The 12,467-nt window shown below is 53.4% G+C and overlaps 7 protein-coding genes across 7 annotated transcripts; 4 read left to right on the top strand and 3 right to left on the bottom strand.

Annotated features, from left to right (window-relative positions):
- Positions 1–1,235: 1,235 nt before the first annotated feature.
- Positions 1,236–1,803, bottom strand: P152DRAFT_470534 (uncharacterized protein; the record flags this gene model as incomplete). The annotated part of the gene is made up of 4 exons (XM_033680982.1): positions 1,236–1,268; positions 1,333–1,427; positions 1,488–1,709; positions 1,794–1,803. The coding sequence occupies 4 exons, from the start codon at positions 1,801–1,803 to the stop codon at positions 1,236–1,238; spliced, it is 360 nt and encodes a 119-aa protein (XP_033538152.1).
- Positions 1,804–2,179: 376 nt separating this feature from the next.
- Positions 2,180–3,358, top strand: P152DRAFT_454776 (ankyrin repeat domain-containing protein). The gene is made up of 4 exons (XM_033678654.1): positions 2,180–2,304; positions 2,376–2,547; positions 2,631–2,808; positions 2,884–3,358. The coding sequence occupies exons 1-4, from the start codon at positions 2,293–2,295 to the stop codon at positions 3,047–3,049; spliced, it is 528 nt and encodes a 175-aa protein (XP_033538151.1). The 5' UTR covers positions 2,180–2,292; the 3' UTR covers positions 3,050–3,358.
- Positions 3,133–3,962, bottom strand: P152DRAFT_428672 (putative splicing factor 3B subunit 10). Its single transcript, XM_033677336.1, has 3 exons — positions 3,829–3,962; positions 3,571–3,777; positions 3,133–3,519 (listed from the first exon to the last, which is right to left on the bottom strand). The coding sequence occupies exons 1-3, from the start codon at positions 3,829–3,831 to the stop codon at positions 3,475–3,477; spliced, it is 255 nt and encodes an 84-aa protein (XP_033538150.1). The 5' UTR covers positions 3,832–3,962; the 3' UTR covers positions 3,133–3,474.
- Positions 3,963–4,210: 248 nt separating this feature from the next.
- Positions 4,211–4,726, top strand: P152DRAFT_378326 (uncharacterized protein; the record flags this gene model as incomplete). Its single annotated transcript, XM_033675667.1, has 1 exon — positions 4,211–4,726. A coding segment is annotated over one exon (516 nt), but the record flags the coding sequence as incomplete, so codon positions are not given.
- Positions 4,727–5,222: 496 nt separating this feature from the next.
- P152DRAFT_126820 (FAD/NAD(P)-binding domain-containing protein) lies at positions 5,223–6,833 on the top strand. Its single transcript, XM_033673741.1, has 3 exons — positions 5,223–6,358; positions 6,405–6,718; positions 6,774–6,833. The coding sequence occupies exons 1-2, from the start codon at positions 5,402–5,404 to the stop codon at positions 6,705–6,707; spliced, it is 1,260 nt and encodes a 419-aa protein (XP_033538148.1). The 5' UTR covers positions 5,223–5,401; the 3' UTR covers positions 6,708–6,718; positions 6,774–6,833.
- Positions 6,834–7,474: 641 nt separating this feature from the next.
- P152DRAFT_470529 (UDP-Glycosyltransferase/glycogen phosphorylase) lies at positions 7,475–10,822 on the top strand (the record flags this gene model as incomplete). Its single annotated transcript, XM_033680981.1, has 7 exons — positions 7,475–7,583; positions 7,637–8,249; positions 8,295–8,525; positions 8,581–9,342; positions 9,388–10,288; positions 10,334–10,472; positions 10,527–10,822. 7 exons carry the CDS (start codon positions 7,475–7,477, stop codon positions 10,820–10,822), a joined length of 3,051 nt encoding a protein of 1,016 aa, XP_033538147.1.
- P152DRAFT_454772 (uncharacterized protein) lies at positions 10,792–12,201 on the bottom strand. The gene has a single exon (XM_033678653.1). It carries the CDS (start codon positions 11,738–11,740, stop codon positions 10,916–10,918), a length of 825 nt encoding a protein of 274 aa, XP_033538146.1. The 5' UTR covers positions 11,741–12,201; the 3' UTR covers positions 10,792–10,915.
- Positions 12,202–12,467: the final 266 nt, after the last annotated feature.

Here is a 12,467-nt window from a genome sequence, read left to right as displayed (position 1 = left end):
GGCAGTCTGGGGGCGACAACGACATCGACCAAGTCACAGTGCTAGTCAACTCGAGCATTCCGATGATCGAGCGCAAGGCAATCATAGCCTGAGCGAAACAGCGCCTACCCGACAGGCGGATTCCACCGAAGTGGATACAATGCGGCGCCTCGACGTCAAGGGGCACCACGACTACGGATGATCCAGAGTCACTCCGCTACGATCCCATCCGGATGGTCGTGCTCTCGTGCGATCACGTCCTTCGGGCGCTGATACCTCATCGCTTGGCGCTGATACCCCCGGATTATCTTTCCCACAGCCCTCGGTGTGAAATCCAAATCCTCCGAATCCGTCAAATCGGGCATCTCAAATTCTGTTTCGCAGGATTGATCATCCGAACAGTCAGTTCCTTGGAAGTCGGCCCCAGAGTCATCCTCCGCATCGCTTTCATCGCGCGGAACATCGACATCCAAGCCCCTTCGAACCCTCAGGACCCGAGCAAGCACGAGGCCTACCCGACCATCCCGGATGGTACAGGAGAATCTCGACGGCTTCTTCTCATCCCTTTTTTAAAGACGAGTTGAATCCGGGACTCCGACGTCGTCGCTGGCCACGAGGCGAGGTCGCCCGAAGAAGATGGATACTAGGGAGCCTACGTTCCATACCTCCATGTCTAGTCAAGCAACCGAGAATTGGCGGCAGCATCGCGGTGAAGCCTTGGTTGGAATCGAAATGAGAGGGCCGGTGGATTGGGAGATAGAGTGGGAAAGAAGTGTACGGGTGTAATTGAGGCTTCGGCGATTCGAGTCGGCGATACGCAACCTTCGCGGTCATCATCACCACGACCTTGGACCTCCAGCCATTCCTGGATGGTGGCAAGAAATTTAATGGCCTTGCGATTGAAGCAAGCATGGGACGACGCAAACTCGCTCTTTCGGGGTAGGGTAAGAACTGCATATATCACGAGCTTGGCCGGACGATGGAATGAGTTCGAGCGTCACTATAATCACTGGCGCTGGTTCCGACCCATGCCCGCGATACAGATCTAGTCAATGATATCCTGGCAACAGTCGGTTCGCAAATAAGGTTGTAAGCTCCTTTGGCATTCCGACTCCTAGATAAATCGAAATGGGTATCTCAATGCGTATCAACCGTCCAAACTCCATGTAATGCATGTAACAAATGCATATCCCAGTGCTCCCAGCCCCCCCACGTCTCTCCACCATCTCCGACCTCCAGAAAGCCAAAGCAACCTCTTAGTCCTTCCACCGCTTGCCACATGTCGTACACTAGTCGTAGAAGCGTCAGTAACTTCCCATCCCAATCCGCCGAACCAACCCCCAACCAACTTACCCGATAGAAATTCGTCATCGGCTCATCCGCACTCCGAATCTGCACCGAATAGAAATACGCCTCCATATTTTCACACCGATCGTTCGCGCATTTCACTACCACCATCAGCCTTTACCCCAAACCCCCAAAAAACCCAACCCAACACCAAAACCTACCTTCTGTCTTATCCGCATTATCCCATCGATCCGCCCCGCCCACCACGTCGTCCACTTCCTTCCGCTTCATAGGCGTGCGCTCGTAGTAGCGGCGGTCGATGACCCGCTGGTAGGTGCAGGTGCGGCATTCGAAGCGGTTGCGGTCCTGGGAGGGGTCGCCGCTGGGGAGGGCGCTGGTGGGGGTTTGGGAGACGCGGAGGAGGTTGGAGCAGAGGGGGCAGACTGGGGAGCAGTGGTTAGGAGAGGGCGAGGGAATATTGGCTTGAGGCGAGGTTTGGGGGAGGAAGGGAGGAAGGAGAGACGTACAAAGCAACATTTTCGGGGTAGGCTAGGATATGGGTTGGGAGGAGTAGAATGAATAGACCAGTGCAACAGTCTATGGTCGAATTCCGACTCGCCCCTGGAAGTCGTATAGAGGGAGTAGAGCTTAGTTGAAGCCAGAAATACAAAGGAAAATGATGAAGTGGGCAAGATCTGATTCTGTTGTTCCAGAATCCAGTCGAGATATCAAAACTCCAGCTCCACCCTCCACCCCCCTGTCTCGACTAGGATTTGGAACGAACCGCAGCAAAGCGGCATGCGTATACTTATTTCCTGTCCTATTTCAAGGACCAGACTTTCTCTCTCGTTCGCACCTTCTCCGGCCTCGATTGTCCTGTCTCTAGACCTAACAAACCGTTCGATTTAACAAAGTTCCTTTCCACCCGCGTTGTCCGACACCAACACCGCGAGGACTGAGGCACATCCGTCCCCGCTGACCACCTGCTCCTCGCCGCCCTCCCGTAACCACCCCCGATCGTCTCAGATGGCTGACGAGGTGTGTACTTCCCGATAATCACTCCTCGATATACTGTCAGGACCCCGTAAACTAATTCCGACCCATCCCAGGGGGCCACACCTCGCGAGCTGATCCTCGAATCATGCCGTCGCAACAACCCCGACCTCCTCGACGAAGTGCTCGCCCAGCAACGCAGTCCCCCGCAGATCGCGGCCCTGCTGAACCGGACGGTGGACGGCGTGGGGAACGGGGCGTTGCATATCGCTGCGACGTATGGGAGCTGTACGTATCTCTTCTCAGCCGCCTTGGGCTTCGAGATAATATACTCTAGAGGATGGCTAGCTAATGGAGTGGTTCGGGGGTAGATGAGGTGCTCGACATGCTTCTCGATCAGGAAGGGCTGGAGATCGACAACTTCGACCGCATGGAGAAAGACACGCCGCTGCATAAGGCGGTGCGCCACGTCAACGAGCTCGGGAAAGAACGCTGGGACGAGGGGTTACGGATCGTGGATATTTTGCTGGACGCCGGGTGTGATCCCAGGTACGCACACCACCCATCTTTTCTTTCTATCGACGTCCCCACCGCAGGATAAGTGGCGATGCTAACTGAGTGAAGAATACGAAACAAGGCGAAGCTGAAGCCGGTCGAGCTGGCGGATCCGCGAAACGTAGCGTTGAGGGATATGTTGCGGAAGGCGGAGTTCGCGATGATGGCGGGGGATGATGTGGTGCAGGAGGATGATGATGAGGGGCCGACGGGGAGTGGGAGCGAGAGCGACTGAGCGGGTTGGAGTGCATTTGAACATACGTAGGTGGCTTCACGGGTACATAGTCGACTGGGTCATGATATGATGCTGCAGGTTTTCGGCGTAGTTTCAATGTCATAGATCAGTATATGGTATACGCAGGCGGACCTAATCTGGTCGTGGTATATGAGTTGACTGTTAAGTCCACGAGGTGACCTTAGAAGTCATGCGCATATGCTGTCATGTCCTGGGTAGTCTCCGCACACCGAGCCGATTAAGTAGCGCGCCGTGAGTGTAGTTGGAGACTCGTTCGCATTCGCCTTGATGTCCGGCAGTTCCTCTTCCTCCCCATCACCATTCCTCCCCATCCGTTCCTGCAAGGCAGAAAACCGTCTCTCTACCCTCATTCTTCGCGTGATAGTCTCTTCAACCAAGTTCGTTTCCAACGGCACCCAACTCTCTCAATCCTGCACCTCCGGCGGCTTCCCCACCGGCTGGATCATTTTCTACCCATCGTTAGCCCCAGCAATCTTTCCCCATCTAAACTGCCAACGTACCTCGATCATCATCGCCCTAACCTTCTCCCGCGGCTCTCCCATGCCAATGGAGAGGTACTGAAGCAGCGGCGGATGCCCGACGTAGCTTGCGTAGGTGTCGCGCGCGATGTTGGAGGTCCATTCGAATTTCGTTGTGTCGGCATGGCCGGTGCCGACGTAGCGGGCTTGGAGTTGCTCGAGTTGTTGCTGGGCGCGGAGTTTGTCGGCCTGGAGGAGAGGTTAGTGGTGGGTATGGCTTTTGGAGGGAAGAGGAAGTACCATGATGCGCTTGATAGGTTCTTCGGCGGCGACGGCTTAGATCGCGATATTACGGTAAATGATATGAAGAGTAGGGAGGACGGTATGTAACCGAATTTGTGTTGAATCGGTTGGTAAATGTGATGTCGGTATGGAGGAGAGAGTACCGTATAGGATCAAATCGCGAAGGTTGGTTTATTCAGACACGCCAAGCATGTGGAGGCAACTTCAACGCTGCATTTCGAGCTGGAACTTGCATCTTCAACTTCACCATAACAATAAGATCATCAAGCACGTTTGCTATATTTGGGAAACCCCTCAATCTCCAATCTTACCATCCCTAGAAATAACGAGAATTCCCGCCATCAAAATGGACATCGACACCCCCGAAGTCCTCACCCGCCCATTGACACCTCAAGACGAGGACGTCTCCATGGACCAACAACTCCCATGGACACCCCACGACATTCCCTACAGCGAATCCTTCGAAAACTCCCTCATGACCGCCGTCCTCGAACAATCCACCCCCTCCGACGCCCCTCCTCCCACCGCCACACCACCCCCTCTCACCCGCCCCGAACTCCCCCTCCCTCTCTCCGACCCCCGCCGCACCCACCCCCTCACCGCCTTTCCCCAAATCAAACTCACCCACCCCACCGGCTGGGCGACCGGCGGCGCGGGCCCCTCCCCCGAAACGCAGATCGCGTTCGCCACCGCGCTGGTGAGCCGGCGGCGGGTGCGCAACGAGGACGGGCTACGGCGGGCGCTGGAGGAGGATCGGGCGGCGCAGGTGATGGGGTTGTGGAATCGGAGTAAGGAAAGGCAGCATGCGGTGGAGCAGAATGCGAGGGTAAGGAGAGAGTTGGAGACGTTGGTGGCGCAGAGGGAGATGGAGGTGCGGTTGGAGCAGAGGATTCGGGATGAGGCAAAGAGGAGGAGGGGAACGGGGTGAGATTGTGAGAGGGATTGAGCGCTCTACTGTGCGCGATGCACAATTAAGATGGAATATCGATGGGCGATGCACGGCACGGAGGTCGCGGTTTTGACGACGCGACGCGTATCAAAGAGTGTCGCATCATCGCTAGGAACGCGAAGAGAAAGTTGCAAAGCTTCAGGGCTAGCCAAGCAGGATGGATCTGGATATCTCCATATCTCCGACATTGGAGTGTAGGTAATACCCGTTGGTCGAGAGGGAGAGGCCAATATTGGACCTTCACCTCCACTAGCCGGGTTCATACATCCGCGATGGAGAATCCAAATCTCCAGAGGCACGAATCCAAGTTGACCGAAACGTCATCTCAAACTACGCGGCCGGATAAGATGAGTTGCGTGGTGCGCACGATCATGGCGTTCAGAAATGCGTTATCACGAATGTCTTGGCGTTTGATTGGTTGACCTCGAATCCGAGCAATGCGATATTTCGGGGGGGTGGTGTATTGCCGGTATAAATAGCAGCTGAAAGCCCTCGCTTCTCTAATTCCGTTCCTATCTTGTCTGTCCTTGCTATTTCCCGAGTCTTGGGATTTCCATTCCAGCGGCAGTTTTTGACCTCTCCTATTCCTGGAGCTCTAAGTCAAGATTTCACGGACCGACGATGCCGCTGAACGTCATTATCATCGGTGGTGGTATCACGGGATTGGGGTTAGCCCTCTCCCTCATGCGCCTCAATCAAACCGACCCCACCTTCACCATCACCGTCACGATCTACGAGCTCCGCTCCGACCCTACCCTCACCCCCTCTATATCCACCCTCGGCGGTGCCATTCACCTAATGCCCAATGCCCTACGCCTCTTAGAGTATCTCGGCATCCTCGACACGGTGGTCAATGAAGCATGCGATGTCCCCCGGCTGGAGATCTTCTCCCACCGCACCGGGGCGAAACTCGGGGAAATGGACTTCGATAAGCCGGAGAAGTTTAAATATCGAGCGCTGCGCGTGATGCGGTCCACGTTGGTGGACGTGATGCGGAAGAAGTTTTTGGAGGAGGGGGGACGCGTGCGGTGGGGGATGGAGCTCGAGTCGATCGAGCAGCCGGGCGAGGAGGGTTCGTCGATCAGGGCAGTCTTCTCCGGTGGCGAGGAGGTGTTCGGCGATCTGGTCGTCGGGTGCGACGGGATTCATTCGGCGGTGCGGATGAAATTCGTGGACCCGGATCGGAAACCCGTATACTCCGGGATCGCCACCGCCTACGGGTTCTCCGACGCGTCGTGTCTCAAGAGTGAAATCCCGTTCGAATCTACAGGCATGTTCCAAGGTCGACGAGGGTCGCTGCTCACCTCTTATTGCACGAGAGACAGGGGCAGGATGTACGCGGCTGCGGTCATGGAGACCGATGATGTGGTGAGCAAAGAAGGGTGGAAGCTCGCGTCGGAAGATCAGGAAGCAGTGCGGAATAGGGTGCAGTCGCTGTTTCGAGATGGTTCCGTCCCATGCATTGGCGAGGTGATAGAGCAGGTTGAATCCTTCTTTTTGTATCCCGTGTATAAGTTGCCGGCTGGTGGGAAGTGGGTGTCGGGAAGGATCCTATTGATGGGAGATGCAGCACATGCAGTAAGTCAACTCCCTTTTCTAACCCATACCAAACTAACAAATCCAGATGCCTCCAATGGGAGAAAGTGTCGGTCTCTGCCTCGAGGATGCGGTTCTCTTCTCGAGGATTTTACGACATCATGGACCAAAGAACCTCGAGCATGTCTTTGACGTCTTCGAAAAGCTCCGGCGACCAAGGATCGATGCTGCGTTCAAGGAAGCGGACATGCGGTGGGAGACGAACAAAGACCTAGGCTGGTTCTTCACCGTGATTCGGGATTGGTTCACGGCCGGGTTTATGTGGTGGATGAGTTCGTCGATGGAGGGAAAGTTCGCTTATGATGTTTTAGAGGTGGACTTGAAGGTCTAGTTCTAGAGGGAATGTAAGGGGAAGGTAAATTATGAGTTCGATCTCCAGGGGATATAGTTCTCAGACCTCTTAATTCTATCTTTTCTTCACTCAAATTTGTCTCAATGAAGACAATGCATTACTTTTTATCCTGCCTTTGAATTAGGTAGGACGATTGACAATATAACTCCATTTACGCGTACGCTGGGTCCCAGGGTTCAGGTTAACCAATGTCCCATATTACGGCCTTGAAATTTCGTCCGGTCTTCACCAAAGTCGAATCGTGCTTCACGTTCTCGCCTCTCACTTACTATGTAGCCTTGGACGGTTTAACAAGGGTCAATACTGATATCCTATTAACTAACCAATCGTATATAACCGCGCCAGCTTAAAAGGGAATACCTTGAGAGCTTGGCTTACATGCCTGTTCAGATATTCGGCCCCCATCTGCACGCCACATTGATTCTAATGCAGGACAGCAGGAGGGAGCTGAAGATTTCATAGATTTCCTATTGAATAGCAAGTTCATGATATCCAAACTGGTAACGTTGATCGCCATGTCAATCCATTAAAGTTGCTACCTTGAAGATAGCAAATGGCTCCAAAGCCATGCTCTCCACGTACTAACTCCCCCAAGTCTAAATACTGCGCGTATTGATTGATTGCATAGGTGCATTACATCACGTTTATGGTTCTGAAATATTTGTTGACTACGCAACTCTCTGGGGAATCGCGTCTTTGTCTCCTCTGGAATAAAACTGGATAGGAGCTGACACGGACGACGTGCAATGGAGAATTCGAAGGATCCGGATCAGGACACCCTCGCGGACGAGTCTCTTCCCACTGGCGAGGTTCACGCCGAAGGTGGAGGTATCGACACACGCGCAAGCGTGAACGGTTAGTCCGGAACAACATCGTATCTTCGTCGAAGTGCTAATACTGTCCTGAAGAGGATGGACGAATCAACATCAACGTCAACCTGAAACGGCGTTTCTCGCGTTCAAGTATCCTCTTGGCCGACTTGCAAAGCGATGTCCAGGACCAATATCGCATTCAGACACCAGCTCCAGAGAGAGCGTGGATTCCGCCAAGCCTGATTCCCGATCACCCGCACAAGAGGCCGCCGTCTCTGAATGTGGTCATACAGGTGGTCGGTTCGAGGGGAGATGTGCAGCCCTTCGTGGCACTTGGGAAGGTGTTGAAAGAGCAATGGAATCACCGGGTACGAATTGCGACGCACGCGGTCTTCAAAAAGTTCGTGGAAGAGAATGGCCTCGAATTCTTCAGCATCGGCGGGGATCCTGCTAAGCTAATGGCATTCATGGTCAAGCATCCCGGACTGCTCCCTAACATTGATGCTCTATTCAGTGCTGAAGTCAGAGAACGCCGCCGTGACACCTACGAGATGCTTGAAGGGTGTTGGAAGTCCTGTTTTGTCGCAGATGACGACCTGTGCACTTCAAACCGACCATTTGTGGCGGATTGCATCATTGCAAACCCTCCCAGCTTTGGCCATATCCACTGCGCCGAAAAACTCAATATCCCCCTCCATATCATGTTCACGTAAGGCATCCCAAGACGTAAAAGATGAAGTGCTGACAGTGATAGGATGCCGTGGTCCTCGACAACGGCATTTCCTCATCCGTTGGCCAACATCCAATCCACGAACAGTACCGAGCTTGGGATTGTCAATCTTTTATCCTACCCCCTAGTTGAGACCCTCGTCTGGCAGGGCTTGGGGGATGTCATCAACAAGTTTCGGCGGAAGTTGTTGAACCTCTCGCCCATCCATCTGGCATTCGGCCCTCGAATTTTGGGTGCCCTGCGCGTACCGCATACGTATTGCTGGAACGTTAACTCGACGCCTATCATGGAATCTCGCTAATAGTTACAGGTCTCCATCCCTCATTCCGAAACCTAACGATTGGAAAAGCCATCTACAAGTAGCAGGTTTCTATTTCTTGCCGCAAGCCTCGTCGTTCACCCCAAATCGGGAACTGGAACTCTTCCTCGCCGCGGGGCCACGTCCGGTGTATATTGGTTTTGGATCCATTGTTGTCGATGACCCAGATGCACTAACGAAGTTGATATTTCGAGCAGCGATCATGTCCGGCCAGCGGGCGTTAGTCAACAAAGGCTGGGGTGGTATCGGAGCCGATTCTCTTCCAGATGGTGTCATGCTAATTGATAATGTGCCCCACGACTGGCTATTCCCTCGAGTATCATGCGTTGTGCATCATGGCGGCGCTGGGACCACGGCAGCAGGAATCGCGTGCGGGACGCCGACGGTGATCGTTCCATTCTTCGGAGATCAACCATTCTGGGGCAATCGGATTGCGAAAGCGGGTGCGGGACCGAAGCCGATTCCCAAATCCCAATTGACGGCGGAGAATCTCTCCGAGGCGATTCTATTCGCGCTCCAACCCAGCGTACAAGAGCGAGCCCGTGAACTCAAGGAGTCAATTGATCGAGAAGACGGGACCAAAATGGGCGCAGCGAGCTTTCACGAGATGCTTGGGGCCGACGAGATGCGATGCGTGCTGATTCCAGAAAGAACGGCAGCGTGGAAGCATAAGAGAAAGAGATGGAGATTGAGTGCTTTCGCGGCATCACTGCTCCTTTCGAAGCAATTGATCAAAGCCTCGGACCTAAAGCTGTAAGTTGAAATTCCTCACGAACCGGGCTAAGCTAATTACAGTAGTCTCCGTCATCGTATCTATGACACGGAATGGTACCCCACGGAGCCGATATCAGGCGCATTAGCAGCATCACTTGACGTAGTCGCAGATACGGGTAAAGGTGTGTTTATGGATACCCCGAAGTCGATATACAAAGCGGTGAAAACCCAGCGACGTCAAAACGAAGCCGAAGCCGCAGCGACACTCCCAGCTGGGCACGCACTTACAGGGCCTGGGTCGGACGAAAAGGCCGCCCAAGGGCCACCCAGGTCTTACACTGCACCCCTACCACATATTAGCATAACAGGGCCTCCGCTGAGCCGGAATTCAACATTTGGAGATACCAGCTCGTTGGGGAGCTTGCCACCACCCGGATATTCCGAATTAGAGTCACCACACGACTTTCAAGGGCCATTCGAATTGGAAGGGTCGTACGCTCAGCCATCTGAACTGCAAGGGTCGGAGATTCGGCCAGCCTCGAGCAATTCATCATCATCATCGGTGTTTCGAGAAATCACGGAAGAGGATTTCAAGGCCCTTCAATCCATGGTGGAGACCACCGAAACCGCGAGCGCGAGCGCGAGCGCGAGCTCGACACCAGCCACGGAGCAATCCGGCAGCCTTTGGGGTGGGGAAGCCCAACAAATCTCATCGGTGCAGACGTCCGCTACCAGTGCGACGTCATCATCCAAGGCGTCCCTTTCCACCGGGGCAGCCTACGCAGGAGCCGTGCTGAACGGGGCCAGTGCCGGGATGGCCAAAGGCGTGGGAAGGGTTTTGGTAAGTGGAGTAGCCACCAGTTTCGAGATCCTCCTACAAACCGGCCGTGGGTTTCATAACTTGCCGTTGCTGTACGGAGATAAATCGGCGCGGCCTCACGAGCGGGTTACAGGTACCTTCAGTGGAATCGGTGCAGCGGGGAAGGTAGGTAGTTGACATCTAACAAAGAATTCCGCTGATGTTGAGTAGGGCTTGGGGCTGGCAGTATTTGACAGTATGTATGGTCTCGTTGCGCTCCCCGTCAAAGGCGCGATGGAGGAAGGGGGCGTGGGTTTCGTGAAAGGTTTTGCTCATGGGGTGGGAGGGCTAGCGTTCAAGCCCACAGCTGGTGAGCCGACTTTCCCTCCGCGTGTTTAATTTTTTAGCATACTAATCTGTCCAGCCATGATCAATACCGTTAGTTTGCCCTACCGAGGAATGGTCAAAGACATGCAATCCATGGGGGGCTTGCGAGCGAAAGAGCAGGTTGCGCTGGCCCGGATGGCTCAAGGGGCGGACGAGTTGGAACGGGCGCCTGAAGAAGAAAGAGCTCGAGCAGTTGAACGATGGCTGGAATTGACGAAGAAGAAACGGCGATTTCCATTTCTTCCGAAACGGAAGCAAGTCGAAAAGAACGAAAGTCGAGAAGAACGAAAGGACGGTTCCGAGATGAAAACGGCCCATCCCCTTGCCATTTAGCGCTAATGATACTAGGAAAACTACATAGTCCAGTCATATCAGTGTGCTCCGGCGCCATACTCCAATATAGACTTTCCAATGATTGATCTCCGTTTATAATCTAACATAGATTGCTGAAACAACCTGTTTTGCCGGGTAAAATGGTTTCGTCTTATTCCCATCGGCATCTTCATATTCCAGAGTTTTCGAATCGAAACTCGCCACGACGTCCGCCTTGAAAGGCTCCGGAGGATGCGACCACACATGAGTAACCGCATCATGGACACATTCAATCTGGATCGCCGTAAACCCCTTCCTCGCCGCCTCCCTCATCAGCCACCAAGCCGCCTTCTTCATCACTCCATTTCCCTCATAATCCGCCCGCGTACTAGTCCCATTCCGCATGAGCACCTCCCCCGCCTTCCTCGCCTTCCACGAGGTTGGGTCCCGCGAATCGCGCGCGGCTAGCTCCATGTACAGCGTTCCGAAGGCCGGGATGAGCCCGATCAGGGGCCCCAATTTCGCTGGCTCGGGCGGATTGATTCCGTCGTAGCTTAGGGCAATGGAGACCAGCGGGAAGTCCATCTGCTCCAGGAGGTCCGCCGCGGAGGCACCCGCGTTCGTGAGATCCCAGTAGAGTTTGCCTCCCGTGGCGGCCGACTCGGGGCGTTTGAACTTGTATTCCCTGTCGAACACGCCGAACGACCAGCCGGAGTCGATTTGAAGATCTACGAGATACTTCATGGCCTCCCAACCTTGAGATATTTTGTCAAACTGTTTGTCGGGGTAGATGATTGACCAGACTGGGGAGTGGAAGATGTTGGTGTGAAGCAAGATTGCTTTTGCCCAGTCTCTATGCTGTGATGACTCGAGTCGACGGATTTCGAACCGGGAATCCAGGGCGACGGGTTGGAAGGGTTCTGCCTCTTTAGTCGCCATGATACCAAGGTAAGAAGGAGACTTCGATCGATTCGAGTCAAAATGTCAATTGGAAGCACTGTGAAGTATTCCGCCTATAATATGATGTAGTAAGGAAAGATGGAGAACGGGAGTCACACATGTATTATCAGGATTAAATCATGCAATATATACTTCCGTCGTGAAATAAATAACCTGTGAGGTCAAGCTCAATGCAGGTGAGCTGACCGCATCCCCTGTAACGAAGGATCAGGGAGGTTACATCTGGACATCTGAGATAATTAGGCGTCAATATGCTAGTGCCGAAGTGTCGCTGCGCGACAAAGCGACAAATCAGGGATACAGGAGCAATGATACAAGATTTTAAGCCATTATAAAGGGGAAGAACATAGAATTTTTAGACTTGATGCCTTTGAGGTTTCAGACTTGAGGAAAGATTGATGAGATGCAAGAACAGTACCGTTAGACATACGGCTGTAGAGCCATTGTCTTGTTTCCATCCTATGTAGACTTTGATGTCTCAAAATCCTGTTCAGGTTGATCCTTATAGGGAGCGTCTTCAAAACCGAGGATGGGTAAGCTTCAGCTAACGAACCAGGGGCGCGGATAAATATCATACATGAGATGTTTATCTTACGTGAGGTGCTTATCTTACGTGAGGTGCTTATCTAGGGAAGGCGGATATATAAAGCAGGACTTTGTTGTAGTTAACTTATTTCCTCTTTCTTTACGCAACTATTCTACAGAT

The sequence above is a fragment of the Eremomyces bilateralis genome, assembly GCF_010015585.1.
Source record: "Eremomyces bilateralis CBS 781.70 unplaced genomic scaffold P152scaffold_2, whole genome shotgun sequence".
NCBI classification, from domain to species: domain Eukaryota; kingdom Fungi; phylum Ascomycota; class Dothideomycetes; order Eremomycetales; family Eremomycetaceae; genus Eremomyces; species Eremomyces bilateralis.
The sequence above is the reverse complement of the archived record's forward strand: the minus strand, read 5'-3'. Positions and strand labels throughout refer to the sequence as shown.